Raw genomic sequence first — 20,308 nt, 5'->3', positions numbered from 1 at the left:
GGAGAGTGCTGACGAGGCCTGCCTGGTTTGGCATGTCAGACGGATGCCGGCAGCACAGATGGATGGTGATTGTGGGATTTCGCGCTTCGGCGGGAGAGATACGCGGCGGACCAATGCACAATTGGCTGCCGTACTTTTAGGGGATTAGTGCACAAGTTTGTGGCAGCCGGCCCAGTCAGCTTCCGATCGGTCGTTGAACGGCGCCGATAAGTTATACTGAGCATCTGGGCAAGGCGTGCTCCTTGCAGATGCTGACTAAAAGCCGTTATATCCGTTAGCCCAAGGCACCGGCTGGCCGTTGTTTGATTGTTATTACTGTGGCCCGGTCCCCTCTAGTTTATTTCCGCTGCTGTCCCTGGATTTTTGCGCGATCGTCCGTCATTCGTTCGTTAGGAGAAAGCATTCCGTATATACGGACGCCATCGCGAGATGGACGAAAAAGACATCGAGCGCGGCCAACCGGCCGAGGAAAGCCGCCCGGAAGTGCACCGTCCAGTGAGCGGCGGTGGCTCAACAACCGAGGCAGACGAGAAACCAGCAGTGCAACGACCGAAGAAGACCAGCGAGGACGACGATGCTTCCGACCACGGCGAGCCCGATATTGATCACGACGAAATCGAAGAAACGGTCCCTGGTCACGAACTTGACGTACAACTCAGTCGGGTGAGCAGCCCCCGGATAAGCGTGTTATACTGGCACAGATTGAGTGCTGACAGTAGTGTAGGTGCACGACATCGAAAGCCTACGACGAATTGAAACCCGAGAGAGCATAAAGAGCAAAGTCTCGAGGGTGCTTACCGCCGTCAGCCGCAGAAGTAAGAAAGAAGGACTTCGCCATGAGCCTATACCGGTTTCCAATCTCGATGAGGGTATCGTCGGCTGGGATAGCCAAGAAGACCCCGAGATGCCTCTCAATTTTCCAAGCTGGCAGAAGTGGATGCTTGTAGCGTTGCTCTCAGCCATCACATTGCTGACACCATTCGCCTCTTCAATTCTCTCACCTGGAATTGCGAGTTTGTCGGAAGAATTCGGTAACAAAAACGAGACCGTTGGCGCCATGACCGTAAGCATATACCTCCTAGGTTATGTGATCGGGCCATTGTTTCTCGCTCCTCTCTGCGAAATATATGGTCGAAAGCCGATCTTGGGAGCCGCCAATGCTTTCTTTTGCGTATGGCAGATTGGCTGCGCTCTGGCGCCTAACATTGCGACACTAATCGTATTCCGATTTTTCAGCGGTGTCGGCGGCGCAGGCTGTCTGACACTTGGTGGCGGTGTGATCAGTGACATCTTCCGAGCGGACCAGAGAGGGTTTGCCATGGGCATTTGGACACTCGGTCCTCTTTTCGGTGAGCTTCAAAACTTGCATGACTTTTACGACCTCAAAGCTAACATTTCCAGGTCCAAATGTCGGCCCTCTCATAGGAGGCTTCATCGCTGAGACAATCGGCTGGCGTTGGGACTTCTGGATCGTCCTCATTGTTGCAGTCATTGTCACAGCTCTCATCGAGTTCCTCAACAAGGAAACTAGCCATCGAGTCTTGATTGAGCGAAAGGTTGCTCGCCTTTCTAAGGAGCTAGGTCGCGATGATCTGAAAAGCTGCTACGGCTCCGCACAGCACCAGAGCAAGTCTCGCATCCTGCTCAACGGCCTCGTCCGACCAACGAAGATGCTGTTCCTCTCACCTCTCGTCTTCTTCCTATCACTATACATCGCATTCGTATACGGCGTCCTATATCTCCTATTCACGACCATCCCTGTTGTGTTCGAAACAACATATGGCTTCAATGTCGGTCTTACTGGGCTAGTGTACCTCGCTTTAGGTGTAGGGAATCTCGGTGGCTGGGCTGTCGTCACTTTCCTCTCTGATAAGTCAGTCATCCGTCTTGCCAAAGCAAACGACGGCAAGTTCGAGCCGGAAATGAGACTTGCAATCTCGATCTTTTTTGGCTTCTTTCTACCCATCACGTTCTTCTGGTACGGATGGTGCACACACTACCATGTTCACTGGGCATCCGCTGTCATATCACTGATCCCGTATGGCTTTGGCATTGTGGGTATTTTCCTGCCCATTACGACGTACCTCGTGGACTGCTACCCAATGTACGCCGCTTCAGCGATAGCAGCAAACACAGTGCTCCGCAGTCTCGTCGGCGCTCTTCTTCCACTTGCCGGATCATCCATGTACGCCAGCTTGGGGCTTGGATGGGGAAACTCCTTGCTGGGATTCATCTGCGTCGCCATGATTCCGTTGCCGATCGTCTTCTACAGGTACGGTGCACGGTTGCGCAAGGCGCAACACTTCAAATTATAGACAGTTTCTGTTGTTTACATCACCGCGTCTTTGATTCATCAGGCTCAAGCCATCCTGGAGGGAAACTGGACTTATAATGAGTTGCATATTCTTGGGCGTTTTGTGTTTAGCCTTTGATACAGTCTGGAAATCGATGGCGTTGTAGAAAAATTGTGTAGATAGATTCAAGTTGGCTAATGATATACCCATTGAACTGTAGAATTGACATCGTTCACTTAACAGCGCCCTTAGCGTTGAGTCACAGCTTTGTCATCTTGCTTTATTTCACGGCTCTTGTTTCCGATTGTCAATCTAATGGTGTTGACCCGGCCTTGAAACAACCGACTACCATGCGGCGCAGAGCAATTCTGCCTATACCTGGGAAGGCGTGTTCGTATATTCGCGGCGCTGCTTTGGTGTGGGTGCGTCTCAAGGCTCCATCTCTGATGATATTGCAACTTTCTACCTGGAATTGAGAAATGATTGGGTATGAAATCATCGCCGTAAGTTGGGTTGGTTGCGACTTCATACGCTGTTCGGTGGCACAGTCCACACACAGCACTAGGCAGGCAGGCACCCACGCCACTAGTCAGGGGTAGTTTGGAGGCTGAATTCTTCAATTTTCCTCGAAGACTCACAGCACTTTCTATTCACAACGGCTTCACCCAACAATTATATAAGTTGTCAAGTGTTTGTCACCTTACAATTGATTACTGCTAGCCCGGGTTGCCCCTTTCCCAAGGCTTTCGCAGCTCCGTGTTGCCGATACTGAATGGCGATCACCTTTGGCGAGATTGCCTCAAAGGCATACACCACTTCAGCTATCCTACTACTCTCGTCATGGAGCCTCACCGCACTCGTCATCACTGCGTTGAACGTGATGAATGACAAAAAAGGATTTCTCGCTCCAGCTGCCTCTATTGGCCTCCTCACATTCTTGGTCTGCCGACTCATTGCAGCCGTGAATCCTCTGCCTATACCAGTCGCAGCCAATCGCGGGACCTTAGCTCATCTGATTGCAAGCGCAAATTATGGATCGCGATCAGGAGCTTTTGTTCTCTTCTTGATGACTTGGACTTGGCTGTATCAACTTCTAGAGACCTTATTCGTCCTCGTTCTTGCGACTACCATTGGGGCGTCAATGTTACTGCTCATCGTTCTCGGCGAGCCTGTCAACAAAGAAGAGTCTGGCACCGACGGGGGCTCAGCCACGGCTTTTGATTTCGATGCGAACAGCACCGCCTTGGTGGAATTCGAAGAAAAGCTCGGCGTTGACCCTACCGATATTATTCGGAGATTCGGGCCTTACACGTTCGCAGTTATCATAGGCCTTGTGTGGATCAACTTCGTGAGCCTCTGCCTCTATGTGCTGGGCCACGCTGCAAGATCTTTCTCAACAGTCCTGAGCACTCCAACGCAGAGTTTGGTTGTACAGCAGATGAACGTTGCTATAGTAGGGGATGGGGCTATTCCTGCGCCATTGAACCTTCCTGAACCTCCACAGGGTGTCAACGTTGTCACGGAAGAGAAGATGATTATTGATGCATGAGAAACGATCAAGGAACTGAGGGCAGAGAAGATGCCGACCTCAGGACCAGACGCTTGGAGACACAAATGCCTTGGTGTGGAATGTCGAAATTGCAAGAACCTTATTGGAAAGATAGATGATTTCGCCAACAGCGCGTGTTTAGAAAGAATGGATAGGCAAAGTCAGCGGGAAGCGGGAACTAGGACGGTGGAAATATATGCGTCCAATTCGAAGCGACTGTTTCTCAACTGGTTCTTAGAGTCCAGTCAAGATGTTATCGAAGTAGCGAAAATGAATTCATCCGTTCAATTGGCTGCATAGAACAGCTTATATCTAGTTCGTGATAGTAATATGTTATGTGGTGATCTTAATTGCCGAGACTATCTTCGCAGCATTTAAGTGTCTCTGAGCCCTGTCGATGCACTGGACTCCATCAAGGCTTCGGCCCTATATGGTGAAATGATGTTTTGAGCTTCAAAATGCGAGTATCAACTCGCATGTAGCTAGCTCTAGGCAACAGAATTTCCTGCAAGCGGACTCGTTCAAGCGCTTGCCTCATCGCATGGGCCGATTTGCTGCAGGATGGAACGTTGCTAGCGCATGCTTGTAGCTGACGATCTCTTTAGGGCTCGGCTTCAGTGCCGTTTTGGATTCATTTATAGGGAAGGCTTGACTACGCTTCTCTCACATTCACACGAGATTGCGGGGTTGTTGTGGAGTGCCGTCATCGCTTTCACTGGTCTAAGCATTGTGAAGGATTCAGAAGTCCATTTGATATGGAAGGTGGGATTTCTTGGTTTACGCTACGTGGTTGACACTGCCATAGCATGGGCATCATCGTTTAGTACAGTCCGCAAGGTGCGAACCTAGTAGGCGGATCAAAAAGCATATATGAATTCATGCTGCCATACGGCAAAGTGCTGATCTTGTCTACCTTGGTGTACCGAATGTCTGGATTGAGCGACGTGTTTCAGCAGGTGGTAAGGCAAACTCCACTTCACTACCAGATTAAGGCTTACATGATATGACCGTAGGACCTTGCGATGCGGACAGCTAGCGGTCTTCTGAGGGCAGCATTTGCTCTGTCCATTCCGAGCGTCCAGGCAACAATTCATGACTACACCACTGCCGAAGCCGGCAATCCTTTCGTAGATGGATGGTATGCTGATCCCGATACGGAAATTTATAACGGACTTTACTGGGTTTATCCAACATCTTCATATCCGTATGACGAACAAACGTATCTCGACGCGTTCTCATCACCCGATCTCATAAAGTGGACCAAACACTCGAATATTCTGACGACTGCTGATTTCAGCTGGGCCACAAGAGCAGTGTGGGCGCCTGCACCAATCAGTCGAAATGGAAAGTACTACCTCTACTTTGGCGCAAATGACATCCAAACAGACAGTGAGCTTGGCGGCATAGGTGTAGGTATATCCGACAATCCAGAGGGCCCCTACCTTGATGCTATTGGGGAGCCCTTGATTGGGGCTTACCACAATGGAGCACAACCGATTGACCAAGACGTCTTCATTGATGACGATGGTCAAGCATACATCTATTATGGCGGACACTCGCACGCCAACGTTGCGTTACTCAATGAGGACATGATTAGCATTGGCACATTTCCGGATGGGGATCAGTTCAAGGAAATTACACCTACGAATTATGTTGAAGGTGCCCAGATGTTCAAGAGGAATGGAACATACTACATGATGTGGTCTGAGGGCGGTTGGACGGGGCCGGACTACGCTGTCTCATACGCCATGTCAGATTCACCCATCGGGCCTTTTACACGCCTGGCCAAGATATTACAGCAAGACTCGACCGTTGCGACTGGATCAGGACACAATGGTGTTATCAATGTACCTGGGACAGATATCTGGTATATTGTGTACCACCGGCGGCCTTTAAGTGAGACTGATGGCAATCACCGGGTTGTTTGTTACGATCGGATGTATTTCAATAGCGATGGGACGATCCAGCCTGTCACCATGTTGGTGAAGGACAACTTTGAAGATGGTAACATGATTGGTTGGAAGACCTACGGCGGGTCATGGTCCGTTGTCGATGGTCAATTCAGTGCAGGATCCTCGACAGGCGGAAAGGCGCTTCTTGACACCAACTTCACTGAAGTTGTGGTTGACACGGATATTACAATCACTTCCGGTACTGGAGATGCTGGAATAGTCTTTCGTGCTACTTCCCCAAGCACGGGTGTGGACTCTTACGATGGGTATTACGCTGGCATTAGTACTACTGGCAACGTAGTTCTCGGCAAAGCAAATGGAGGTTGGACATCACTGGGTAGTGCAAGCGTTCCTGTCGTCTCAGGCACACAGGTACACCTGCGTATCAGTGCTGTTGACAGTACTATCAACGTGTACGTCGGTGACATGGGCACTCCGAAAATTACGGTTACAGATAATACATATGTGTCGGGCATGGATGGTGTTCGTGTCTATCAGACATCTGCCACCTTTGACAACGTTTCAGTGGCGAAGGCGTGAATGACTCTTTTCTATTAGTCGATGATATACACTCAATCACTCATAACTTTGTGATAATGGATACGTTTGAGTCATAATTTGTTTCTCTATTCCTAAATCGCAGTCGTATCATGTCTGAGAGTTTTCCCCACATTTGTTCATAGCCAGGCTGCACTTCCTGCTTGACCCTCCGTAAAGTTACAATTTAGCCTGCTTATTCTATCGTGACATCCGGTCGTACCCAGTCAAATGTATCCAAGAGATCGAATCCGGCAAATTGGAAGTCATTCCAATCCGCTGCGAATGTCGTGTTGTCGATATTCAACTGGGGTTCTAGTGAGGGGCCGTTGGTGTTGCTAAGCTCTTGGTCGATGACTTGCTGTATTATAGATTTGACATTGTGGCAGAGGCTGCCATTTGCGTCTGTAGGACTGATAAAATCTAGAAAGCCCAGTAGCTGGCTGAGCTTCTGAATTATCGAAGATCGGGAAATCTTAGGATCATTGTGCGGAATGGGACTCTTGAGTTGTTGACACAGGATACCGCTTGCAGGGGCGGCAAAAGTTAAAACCTAGCAAGGAATTTGTGAGCTCTCATATTGCATCGCTGTTCTTCCATAACGTCGTGTACGTTCTATGGTCTTTCAGGGTGATAGGGGAGTAACTTACTAAGCAGTCCAAGTCACCATGCAAGTCATAGAGGCGACTTTTATACATCCAGAAGTCCAATGTTAGGGAAATGATGTCGAGGCTGACGGTAAGAAGGCTTGTGCTCGGTTGTGAGTGCTTCTTTAACAGTAGCCGCTCGAGAAAAAACATATTCTGCATGTGCTCAAGTCTCAACACGAGCTTAGCATACAAAGCTGCCCCAGCGTTGTCATCATCTTTGGTGTCGTCGGCATAGCAAGCCAGGAGCTCTTTGATATCTCCTTCGTCAAAAACTAAGGCTCGTGGAAAGTTCTGGATGGTTTCCAGCTCTCGATTTCTTAAATTCCTACCAGCCGAACGGTGGTTAGCATAGAATGCGCCAAGTCTTTTTTTTTATAAGAAAGAAAGGGACAAGGCTGGGGATACGTTATGTGCTTTGTAGCCACCATCGGATGGCTGTTCACAATTGGTCCAGTACGGGTAGTGACTGGGTGGAACTTACAACAAGACATCCGTTGAAACATCCTGCATCTCCTTAAGCGCAATCTCTAAAATCGCATCACGAATGCATGACAGCATGGTACGAGCACGGAGCATGGTCACGGGCAGAATTTTTCCTTCCGTGTTCCAACCGTTGCTGTCCAGGTTACGAACTGCTGTATCAAGTACAGCACCACCCGCAAGAAGTGTTTCATCGCTCAAGTCTAGTGGCAATGGAGTTGACACAAAAGTTCGTACCAAAAGGGGCGGCCGGCCGGAAATTGTGGCCAGCTGCTTGTCTGCTTTGAATGCTCCGCAAAGTATCCGTCTTTTTGCTTCTGACATTGCACTGGGCTTATATGGCAGATTCGACGGCTCAGCATGCATACCGAGAAAGGTCAACATAGCTATTGTCTCGGCATGTAGCTTCCAAACTTCAAGGTCTAGGAGTAAAGGTCAATACTGCCAATTAACCGCGTTCCATACTAATGACTTACGAGCATCTCCGACAATATTTGAAACAAGAACGGCATATCTGTACACGGTGTATAGTATCAAACTATTGGCGTTGCGCGAGGTATTTGCAAGCTGAATGCATGTCGCAGCACACTCTTTATACTTGAGCACCGCCTTGCGTCTATCACGGCCACTTTGCCACAGGCCTTGTAGACCATCGACGTCATGGAGTTGAAATTTATATGACCCAAAAGCCCAAAATGTGAAAAGGAGAGCTAGGCACTCCCATCGCATGTTCTTCCCGGAAAAGGAGGCCATCCACTGCTCAGGATTGGTGTCTTCGCCTAGTGGTCGATTGCTATTATACGTCAATTGCAGCGCCATTTCTCGCAGCATGGATGGATCGGCATGTTGACGAAGATTTGGACCAAAAGTACGCCACATAGCTCCGATCATTTGTTCCGCTGCAGGTCTGATCCAGCTGGCGTTGGCATTGACATGCCACCGGAAGAGAACCTCGCCAGTTTTCTGGTCGGGGATCATACGCAGGACATCAAGAGCAGTCTGAGGTGTGTCCGGTATCGATGTTAATTTATCCAGCGAGACTGAATTAGGAGTGGAAACCCCAATCCCTACAGAAGTTGCCGTTCTATCAAACCCGAAGCGTGGGCTACGGTCTTGGTCAAGGTTGGTCTGTGTCTCGAGGAAAACGGCAGAAAAGCTTGTTGGCCCAAGGTATCCGTAATTGCGACTGGAAGGGGAGGCAACCGCTGTTACAGTGTTAGAGATGTCTGTTTGTTCGCTTTCTTCAATCTGACTGAATGCTGTCGAAGGTTGCTCGGACGGCGAAGGGGACGGAGGTTCGAATTCTGCTGGTCGTCCGGCGATGAGGTAAATACATTTATTGGCTGATGAGCTTCTCTTGCATCTCTGGCACACCGGAACCTCATGGCCACAAGAGACCTTGCGCCGTCTGCAAGGCTCGCATGCTTGCTGCCGACCGTTTCGTCGCCGAGGCGGTCGGGTCAACGCGGCAGAAGACATGTTGCAGCTCAAGATCACTGTACTGTGGGCCCGCGGTGTAGAGTATTCGTTTGCAATACTCCACAGATGATGAAGAGATAGACAGGTATCGGGAGTCAGGTCCTTCGGAGTCAAATATTTTCGATATCTCAATAGATCTCAGTGGAGATGGTGTGCCGAGCTCCTAAGATAATGGCATCGGCGTTCGTAGTCTGAACAGGAAGCGTAGAATCAATGACCGAGCAGTGCAAACTTGAAGAAATTTCATGCCATTGCGAATATTTCCTGGATGATTGAAGGCCAAAAGTTCCCCGAGAAGTCTGATATTTCCCAATATGCAAGACGCTTCTGAAAGCCGTGAGCGCCGAGGATGACATATTAGGAGGGCCTAGACCTGTAGTGACTAATCTGAACGCCGTCCTCCACCCATGCTTTCGGCGCTCGGCGCTCGGCGCTCACTACATCGATGTGATAGGCAAAGTAGGCAAATATCTCAGGCTCTGTCTATTCGCTATCTACATTAGAGATAGGCTGGATTCTAACTCTAGTCAATAGGATAAGCGGTGGTCCCTGGTAGTACCTCCCTGATTAGCCCCATCGCTGCCATTTGATCAACAAGCTCAAAAAGGATAAGGTCACATCCCTTAGCTACACCTAATGCCACAGTCACTGGCTGCCATTCCATCCGTTTCGTGTAGGGGCTGAAGTACTCAACCTGGCCAACTGGAATAACTATCTCCGGAACTCCAGCGTAATTAACATATAATCCATCATACCACCCAACAACAAGTGTCGCCGTGTGTGGTGCGACTTTGGCCATCGATGGAGGAGTGTGGTATGAGTGTGCAAATATGTACTCGCTGCATGTCTTCTCATTGGCAGGAAGAACCTGTTTGTTATAAAAGTCCGCGAAAGCAAGCCTTCTACGTTGAGACTCTGGGTACCGCAATCGTGTAGTTTCATTTTGACCATCGACCCACGACACATTCACCGGTGGGTCAACGGGGGGAGAAGCACCGGCATTACCTGGAATCTTGCCGTACGCCTCCGTCAATGGTGCGCCAATCTCATCCCAGCCTTGCACGCTGTTCTGGTCCGCATATACATTCTTCATGAACATAGCTTGTGTCTGCGGGGGATCCGATGCACTCACGTTGGCATCGAGAAAAGCTTGTGTCATGTTGATCGATGCTTTGGACAAGTTGAATGCCGCTGTTAAGTTGGCGAAGAAAGCCTCTATCAGTTCCTTGGCGGCCGGCTGGGAGATATTGGTGGGCTGGTCCGCATAACGAAGAATCTTCTTCGGCATGCTGCTGGGCAATCGAGTGAAAGGCTTGCCCTCAGCCCAGACTTTGCCAACGCGGGTGAATATGTCCGGTGACCTTGCCATAAACCCTGGGGTATCTTGTTCAGTGATTGCGACCAGTATTCCCGTCAAGTTGAATATCCCATGCGTTGGCTTGTACCCGTAGAAACCCCCAAATCGTGCCGGAAATCGAACGCTGCCACCAGTATCAGTCCCAAGGCAAAAGTCTATCCAGTCATAAGCCGTTACAGCGGCACCTGAGCCACTTGAGGAGCCGCCTGTTGTTTGATATCCATCACCACGAGCACTCCACGGATCTTGATAGTCCACTTCCATTCCGTTATACGGTGTGCCGAGAGCAAATGCAATCGTTTTTGTCTTGCCTATGAGTTTCGCGCCAGCATCAAGAGACAACTGAACAGTCTCTGAGGTATAGTTCTGGTAAGAGTACGCTTCATAGTACGCGCGACTGCCTCCTGAGGTTTTCAGACCATTAACATGAAAGATGTCTTTCACGCCGAATCGAAGACCTGCTAATGGGCCCGCACCGGCATTTGTCGACGCAAGCTTCGATGGGACAATGATACTAGGGAGCCTGGCACCTGGCAGTGACACGTGTAACTGCTGATGCTTCCCTGACTCACTAGCATCTGGAAACGATCCTTCCATGAACGCTAATACGATAGTCAATACATCTGAAAATTAAAAGTTGAGATGAATCAGTAGCTTACCCTCATAATAATCAGTATGAAGAGCATATACCGGAGTCATGCCGAGACCAGCACCCTCACAGTCAGGGAGGATCGCGATGTATGGGCCATTGCCGAGCTCGCACGCAGAAGAAACGGCAAATATAGCTGAATTCTCTGGAAGAGAAGCCCCATTCAGCATGAAAGCTGTGGCAACAAAAACAGTTGTCACTCCATTGGACTTGATGAAGTCTCCGAAAGACGGATCCAGGGGAATATTTGAGGAACCTCCACTATACTGAATGAACAGACAGCCTAAAAATTGGTCCTTACTCCAGACATCATCAATTGAATAATCTTGAACGGCATCGTCTAGGGCTGCGGCAGACAGAGAGATGGTAGAAGAGTTTAAGGTGACTACTGTGCAGCCCAGGTAGCCACCCGATGGTAGATCTCGACGGCGCCCTAAAGATAACGGCGCGAGGCCACTCGGGCTTTGGAAGTGATATGTCGACGAATCAAGGTGCACAGGCGCCCAGAAATCAGTACCATTGTGTTTCCATGTAAGTGCATGAAGGGTTGGTTCAATCAGACCATGCGCCGACAGGCAGAAGCTTGCCAAGAATAGAGCAATCAGAGCAGCCATGTTGCCGTCAATCCCCGAGACTTTGGTTCACCCGCGCTTTGGGGAGCAAAATAATAACTGATTCTCATCTGGCTATTAATCTGTAAAATAAGAGATAAAGACATACAAGAGCACATTTATAAGATAAAGTCCCTAGTGTCATACGTTCAGGTTAAGTCTTATCAAACTGGTTGAGTCAGTGCAATTCCACTCTCGAACTTGATTTCCTTGGACCACCGGCTAACCGACATATGGGGGCAGAAGCGCGAATCTTTGGCATCGGCTGTGGCATGTTTATTTCCTATCTTCGGGGAGTAGACAATCGTTCGACCCGAATGTGGATATACGCCAAGGCGATAAGACATACACTAAGCCCAAAATTCATTTATAAGATGGAGAGTTCGGAGAGCCATATGCGACTAGAGGATACTAAATCTCTAATGACGACTATTGTAGCTCAACTAACTGCAGTAATTCAAACGTCCGTCTATGCGGACTGGTCTCTCTTAACTCGCCTCGGCCGAGCTGATTTGATTTAGTATAGATCGAGGTGAGCTGTGTAAGTAGATAAATAGTGAGCATCCTCCAGGCGATGGTCATTGATTGGTAAGCGATTGGAATATAGCGGTTGCGAGTGTGCCCCTACAGTAAATCAAATCTGCCTCACAATTGACAATGACAAGCCAGCGTCGATCAACAACCCCGAACCATGAATGTAGGATGCCCCTGGACTACAAAAGTAGATGATTCCAGCAGCGACCTACTCGAGTCAGAGTCTGCGATATGAGGGGTAATCTGCTTGTGAGAAGCCAGCGTCTTACCTCATCCGGATCTGCCGCTCTCCCATTTGGTGCCACAGCTCGAATTATATCATCCAGATTCGGATAAAGAAGTCTGTCGGAATCCATCATCTGGGTTTTGACCCATGTAGACGCGATATAGTTCACCCGAATTCCCTGGCTTGCAACCTCAACAGCTACTGCAAGTTAGTCTTCTTACATAATCTGGCTTCAAGGTTCCCAACCTAGTGTTTTGGTCACCGCGAGCGATGCATGCTTAGACGCAACATATGCCAGTTTGCCAGGTTCTGCCGCCAATGCGTTGGCAGAAAGGATCAATACAATCGAGCCTCGGCCAATGTCACGCTCAGCGCCTCTCTTTGACTTCCATATGCGGGGCTCTTGAGTAAGCATAGCTTTACTTACGGCACGGCAGCAAATTAGTAGAGCACGTGTATTGACGTCCAGAACATGATCTAATACTCCGATATCGTACTCAGAGACATTAGCAAGGGGAGGGGAGGGTATGCCAACACTGTGTACAAAATAATCTATGCGTCCGCAAGCTTGGAGGACATCTTTGACCACCTGTTCAACACTGTCTTCTTTTGTGGCGTCCATGTGATAACTGAAAGCTTGGAAATCGGGATGAATCGCATATTTTGCTAGCTCAGTGGCGACCGCCTCAACGCCAGTCCTGTCTATGTCGGCAACTGCAACTCGTGATGCGCCCGACTCGGCAAAGGCAATGGCGGTGGCACGTCCAATGCCATTTGCTCCCTTATAACATGTTAGCAAATGACCACATTAAGCTGAATGTATTCACGTTAGAAAAAATAAAAGAAAAACCTCCGATGCTTGACTTACTCCAGTCACAAAAGCTACACCTTCTGTTTGGAAGCATTCCATACTGGCGGGAATTTTGTTGCAGCACCAGTGATTTGTGTAGAAATGCAATCGGGGAGACGTCAATCAGTGGACATGATAAATTATACATCCCAAGGAGCCTGTGCCTCTTTTATGTCAGACCTAAGGCCAATCTACCAACGACCGTCGGACATCAATTCGGATTCGGGGTCAGCATTGAATCCTCCATGCATGGTGAAAAGAAGTGTAAGCTTCCTATAGCTAGCCTACTTGGCGTTGCTGTCGGATTTTGGCGGATCCTCGATTCGATGTGGGTACCTCATGCTTTTTCGAGTAATATGTATGCCCTTGATGGCGACTTGAGATCCTGTGGCTCTACGCCAAGTATCTTGTCATCCTTAGAGACAATCAACCTATCATCACTACCTCTTTCACAATACGTGCTGCGATAGCTTTTGTACTGACTGCATGGTCACTTACAAAAATGCTTCTGTTGAGGTCATGAAGAGGTCGTTTCACTGTCTAAATAATACCATCAGAAGCCACTCCAGACATTTGGTCGATCCCAGTCCATAGTCTCAAGCCATTGCGCGAAATCCTCATCCCCCCAGCATACAGGACCCTCCATTAACGCGCCCAAGTCAGCAGAAGGTTCGGACAGACCAAGGCTATTATCATGCATTGCATGATGTGGCGAAATATCGAGTTGCATGTTTCCAGATACATATGATTCGCCATGCTGGGCCAAGGGATGCCGGTAATTGTTTTGCAGGTTTGTACTAGGCTTCGGTGTGAGAATCTTGTCAAGAATCCGGGTTATAATCTTGCGCCCCTGTTCGCACATTTCATATGCACCGTCTGCAGGGTCAACGGCACCCAACCTCGACGCGAGCACGGAGAGTTCTTGGATAGTCTGGCTTCTGGGTAGCAACGGCTTTTCGGGATATTCCGACAGTTGTTCTTGTTTATATAGCTCTACCGCAAGGATAGCACCGCTTCGTAAGCCATGAGAGACGATTATACCTGTGAAGGTCATGCGAAACATGCCAGCTATGTCATGACGTTGGGTAATGTGTAACACGTCACTAAAGATCGCGCGAGCTGCCTTTACGAGCTTCTCTGGAGTTGCACCAGTATGACGGATGAGCACGCGTTGCAAAAGAAGCTGATTCGATCGCAAGCCCTGCCGCATCGCGCTCACGATTAATACTTCGTTCGGGGACATCTTGCTGAAATCAACATCTTCATCCGTAACTCTAGATATGAAATCAGGCAAGCTGTTCCAGTATGCCTGAGTCTTGGCTTCTATGACCTCGGCACGCTGTAAGATCTCCTCGCACGAATAGTTGCCGAGCGCCAAATCCAGAATCTCTTCTCGTCTGGCCGCCATTGGGGAATAGGCTCTTAGCCAAGTGATGCGCCGCCATCGTTTGGCTTTGTTATAGCCGAAATCGTCCAGGCTAGCAAGTGCAGCAGCTAAGTCGGGACCTTGTAGAGCAAGCTGGCTGTCCAACAAATCCAAAGGTGGGTCTACCGTGCAATACCGAAAGGATAGACGAGGCGGTCGACCAAGAAATGCAGCCAAGCTGATCTCCATGTTGTATACTATCCTGAAAAGTCTCTTTCGTAACTCAGAGAGAAAAAATGGTATGTTGTCGGTAGTTTTGACACCTTGGTGGAGGCCCATCGCAATCACGGCGTCGTTTATTTCTCCAGTTGCCCGATAAGTGGCAAAGCTTCTGTCTCCCGTCGTCACGCTTATGAGGCACTCGGTTTCTAATAGAAGCCATAGAAACATGTCGTCCAAAACCTCGCAATCGCGGCAAAACGCTACGCAAGTTTGGGCAATTTCACACATCTTCTTGGAGAATGCATGTGGCTCAATATTGTGCTCAACGAGATATAGATCCGACGGGTCATTTTCGACGCACATTCCCATGTGCACGGCGATAAGCCCAATAACCTCCCATCTAATGTTGATACCAGTTCCAAGGTGTGTATATTGCATTGCCGTGGTGTTCCTGTTGTAGGAAAGAGGTGTCTGTGTGTTACGCCAGAGCATTTGGCTAAGCCGTCGCAGTTTGTCTGGGTTTTGACTTGACAGGGCATTGTCATGATGAGAGTTGAGCCTGAAAAGCCACTCTTTGAGCATAAACTCCAGGCAGACAGCACCGGAGTCTTCACAACATTCGAACCAATGCGAGACAAGGCGGTTCACCATAGACTTATCCTTTAGGAACGAAAGGATTTGGCAGCCTCGAATAATGCGATCATTTGAGACTACAAATCCCTTGTTGTGAATTGCTTCGAGATCGGCTGTGGCACCATCTAGTCCGCCAAGTCCTTCGGAGAAGATAGAAGTGTATGATGTTACTCCAACAAAACCAGGGTTCGCGCGGATTGTCGATTCACGTTGGACAACATCGAGCGGTGGAGCCGAAGCTGCTCGCTGTACTTGACCGGCAGGCTTGGTGGTCTGCAGAGCCGCAGCCTCGGGACCGATAATAAAGAGACACGCCGGAGAAGAAGACTCAATTGTATGAACCAGTGTGTCTGGGGTCTCATGGTCGTAGACAATAGCCGCTTTTGGATCAGGAACAGGTGTAGCCGTTTGTCGACGCTTATATCAATGTTAGAAATCACTAGTCAAGCATGAAAGCCCTTGTTTGTGGTACGCGCGTCTTAAAGAAAGATTCCGTTGACGAAGGGGCATGGTGGTCTTGAAAGAAGATTAGGGAGGAATATGAGACTTACCGTGAGTGGATGCGGATGGTAGACGCACTTGTCGACACATCTCCTCTTGACACACCTGCCGCAGACGGGAACGACGTGGTCGCATTTGAGTTTGCTCTTCCGACAGGGTTCGCAGGACTGTAATTTACCATTCCGTCGGTATTTACCTGTCAATGTTCGGTTTGTCGGTGTACTCAGCCCTTCCTCCATCTGGGTATCGGTTTGGGCACTCGGACTCCGAGACATCATGATTGGACGCTTCGAGCTCGTTTTGGTCCGCAATAGAAGTTATGGATACATTGTATGAATGATGCCCGAGGCGGAATTGAACATTACAACAGATAAAGCGAAACCATGCTATCCCGATATGTCTGCCTTCGGCGATCGGTGAGTATGCGGCTTTCCTGGTGACATGACGGCGTGACGAAGAACTCCGAGTCATGAACTCCGACAAGTTTTCAATTCTGTTGGCGCTGGACGAATTTGCTAAGGAAAGCGGGTCGGAGTTGCACATTAGTCATTCCGAGCTCCGATTCCAGAGGCGGTGCGATGACGAAAAACACACTAGGCTGTGACGCGGCCAATCGCAGCTTACCCGGCATCACCTATACTCAATGGCGCACAGTAGTACGCAAGAATGCCGACAATTGGCTCCTTCGGAGTTCAGGATTCTCTGTTATGAGATGAACCCGAATATGGTGGGAAGACGCTTATAAGTATGACGAAGGAATCTTACGAAATGCCATTCAAAGGATCATAGCACTACGATACCAAGCATCATACTTAATCACGAAGTGTCTCAATACAAACACCACTCGAAAAAGATCTCTATCATCCTCAAATTTTAAGCCATTCTTACCAAAATGCCTTTCGGCTTCGGCACCAAGTCATCGTCAAAGGACTCCAAGACCATGTTGCCTACGACATATGTAAAGGAGGTTGACTTTCGCGACTCCTCCTCGACTTACTCATTCGAGCCAGAGAAGAGCCGGAAATCACAAATGACTGCAGCTGAGAAGAAAGCAATAAGAGGTAAGGAGGCTCCTTTGCGTTTAGGCTTTTGGCTTTCTCGGCATTACTAACGGACTAAATAGAAGCCTATAAAGGCTTAATTCGGATTGGCGTTTGAGCTACTACCGCCTGCCTTTTGCTTTTCTACTCGACTATGTTTTTATTACATGATGGCGGTGTTAGAAGCGGTTGTCGAGACCAGTCGGCATTACTGGGATCAACATACGGCGTAAATACCACGGACTTGAATTTCTTTTGTTAGGGCACTAAGGAGTGAACATGGGAATCAGAAAGGCGTCTATGAAATTAGGAAGCAAAGACGGCTACAGAGAACTGGAATGAAATTCGATCCAACAATTATGTTACTATGTGCCAAATGCGATTGACATGATGTCTTCAATTGCTTAGAGATCTTCGGCAGCCTCCAGTCGGCATGAGTGGCATAAATAGCTTTATGTGTGGTATTGTGTTCGTGCGACATCTGTAGAAGCTTCCTCTCCATAGCAGAAGCTCATTCTGTTCTGTCTCTGTTTTTAAACGAATGCACCAGTTGACATGAGGACCAGATATTTATGATATCGCACCGGAATAAGATCCGTAATATACATTGGTCTGTCACTTTTTGAGTATCTCTGCTTCGAAGTCGCCTTCAAGCTCGGCCAACTCCAAAATAATCCTTTGAACCTCATCCCATTGTCCATGGACAGCCGGATAAACCGCTTTGCCATAAAGCTGAGCCTGCTTTGCTAGCGAAAGAGCGGCGCCCTGCAACCCGCCACGGTCAAGAAACGCCGCAGCATCAATGGCCCTGCGCGCAGCCAAAGGAAATGCGAAGGTGGCAAGTTCGTTGCGAATAGTCGGTTTGTCCAAGTTCGCGGCCGTACGTCTTAGGGCTTCTGCGCCCGAAAACATACTCGGTCCGCGATATTTCTCAGCTAGTTGAGTCCGCACCATATCTACTGTTCTGGCAATCATGGTATTACGGGCTGGACGCTCTGCCATTTTGAAATGGGAGCGAAAAACGTATGGTTCCGGGCTGTAGTGAATGCCTTCGGCTTTCCAGGCCATCATGAAGTCCGGTATTGGAACGGTTGCGTAATGAAACATTTTGGGATCATGCAGCAAGACACGGCCCTCTTCATCGTTGATGCTGATTACCAATACATAGTGGTCAGCTCCACGCAGAAACTGATGATGGGGATTGTAGGTCAAGAAACCCATGTCTAGTGGTCCGACTAATACAGGCTGGTACCGTACCGCCGACCGTAATGCCGCAAGAGCCGCCTCGGGATCTCCGCCGGCACGATATTGGCAGCTCCACCCAAGGGTCTTGATTGCTTGCGTTAGGCCATTGTTTGGGTCGGCAATGACACTACTGAAATATGCAATCGGGCCCGTTGGGAGTTCGAGAAACAGCTTGCCGAAAGGTACCGTGGTAAGGCATTCAATGAAGCCTGGAGACGGGATATCCTGTGGCTGTACGCTGCCCGTGGCCAGCAGAGCCATATGCAAACTATTGGCATAACAGTAGTCGCTGTTCCCAGTGTACCCCACAGGAACGGGTAGGCCAGGTACTTTGTCAACTTTGCGGTAGTTCATAAACCACAGCGAGTCGATGTTCTCGGCCATTTTGAGTATCGCTCCAAGCCGACTGAAGACTCTCTCGCCGATCCTAGTGCATCTTGAGTGTTAGGGATTGCTTTCTGCGAGAAAGAAGTTGTCTTGGCTCAACAGTCCCCTTTGATGTCTGGGAGAGACGTGCTAGAGGATGTGCGGAGAAATGTCGAATGATTGCCGAAGGCAGAATTCTCATTGGCTGCATCCAAAGTATGCTCATGAGAGCAGGGACAGTGTTGGTAGAGCGGATCTTGGAGCATATTCTGGGGAAATCAAAGACATTGTTGCAATGACAATTATTGAAATCGTAGGTTTCTGCTGTGTCTCTATTTCCTATCGATTGACGCACCTGAGGGCCATATGCGCGAATTCCGATCTTGAAGAGCGCCAGAACGGCCGGCTCAGATTGTGCAACTTCTCCTAAACTTCCGTGATAGCAACATGATCCAAAACAAGAATTGCAAGTCTTGGCTATTCAATTGACTAGACTGTTATGTTTCAGACGTGATCACTAGACAACGTTGTTGCTCCCTGAACGGAGTATGCAGAGAACTGCAGCATTACCAACAACTCACTACAGAACCCTCAGCGGCCCAAGCTACCTATATGACCCAAATGAATGACCAAAGATACCAATGAAGCCAAATCTCTCTCATTCCGTGTACAACTGCCATATATTAAGGCCGCTGCAAATCCTACTTGGTCACACGATGCATCATGCTCCTGGTACACTTCATGATAACCAAACAACCATCAGACGACGCAGCTTGTCAATGAGTCTTAGTCCAGACAAGACGAGCACCGGCCGTACTCCCGGACCAGATTACGCTAGACCAAACAGCCACATTCCACATTACCCACATCTCACTCAACCCTAGACTCCCTCGAGCCCCCGACCGGCCCCCGAGCTACCTATCTAATCCAAAATAGTGACCAAAGATACCACTCAAGCTGAATTTCGCCTCGATGGCACAGTGGTAGCGCGCATCACTAGTAATGATGAGATCGGCGGTTCGATTCCGCCTCGAGGCATCATTTTCATAGGAAATGGTGTTCGAACCGAGCGATGGCTTCTTTTTTGGCTTTCTTTTTTGTGTTGCAGCAGGATATGTGCATTTGTCGATTACAGTACATGCTTTAGACTAATGTACGAGCCGAAATCTTAAATCTGATCGCTGAGGATGCTGTTCAATTGGCGCTGACATGCATCGCCCGGCGAAAAAGGCTGCGGGCAACATTCCTCCTCAAGATATTCAAACCGCTATGCCCTAGAACTCGATTTTCAAGACAGGTACCATGATTTCTGCATTACCATCCATATCACACCTACTCCTGCAGTAACGAACGGCCACAATGCATGCTTGAGTGTCACTGTCCGGTAGATGAACGTCTCAGCCAAGTAGAACAATCCGACTCCGACAAAGGTCAGCATGGCCAATTGATAGACTTCCGGATTGGTAATGTGATACGCCGCATAACCACGGATGAGAGACGTGTATGTGTTCTTGACACCATACACGCGAGCCAGAAGCGGTTGGGGAGGCGGTCGGTTGGGACCGCTGAAGACTGTCAGTGCAGTTGGTGTCTTTCCGAAGTAACACACAACCGTGTGTATCTCAGCAGAGATGCAGGCCTGCGCTTTCAGTTAGATTTTGTTATTCTCTCGTAGAACAAATGATGTTTGGTTTACGTATAGTAGGAAGTAAGGCAGCAAGCCCACATGCGGTGGAAGTAGTGACGCCATCTTCTCGTTTGGTATAC

The 20,308-nt window shown here is 48.9% G+C and overlaps 2 protein-coding genes across 2 annotated transcripts; both read left to right on the top strand.

The window, feature by feature from the left end:
• Positions 1 to 429: 429 nt before the first annotated feature.
• UCRPA7_1116 (putative major facilitator superfamily transporter multidrug resistance protein) lies at positions 430 to 2,315 on the top strand (the record flags this gene model as incomplete). Its single annotated transcript, XM_007913703.1, has 3 exons — positions 430 to 663; positions 725 to 815; positions 1,402 to 2,315. The coding sequence occupies 3 exons, from the start codon at positions 430 to 432 to the stop codon at positions 2,313 to 2,315; spliced, it is 1,239 nt and encodes a 412-aa protein (XP_007911894.1).
• A 2,550-nt stretch (positions 2,316 to 4,865) lies between these two features.
• On the top strand, positions 4,866 to 6,335 carry UCRPA7_1115 (putative glycosyl hydrolase protein; the record flags this gene model as incomplete). The annotated part of the gene is made up of 1 exon (XM_007913702.1): positions 4,866 to 6,335. The coding sequence occupies one exon, from the start codon at positions 4,866 to 4,868 to the stop codon at positions 6,333 to 6,335; it is 1,470 nt and encodes a 489-aa protein (XP_007911893.1).
• Between the last annotated feature and the right edge of the window lie 13,973 nt (positions 6,336 to 20,308).

This window comes from Phaeoacremonium minimum (genome assembly GCF_000392275.1).
Source record: "Phaeoacremonium minimum UCRPA7 unplaced genomic scaffold PA7_03_scaffold_62, whole genome shotgun sequence".
In the NCBI taxonomy this organism is placed as follows: Eukaryota; Fungi; Ascomycota; class Sordariomycetes; order Togniniales; family Togniniaceae; genus Phaeoacremonium; species Phaeoacremonium minimum.
Note: the sequence above shows the minus strand (reverse complement) of the source record. Positions and strands in the feature narration are given on the sequence as shown.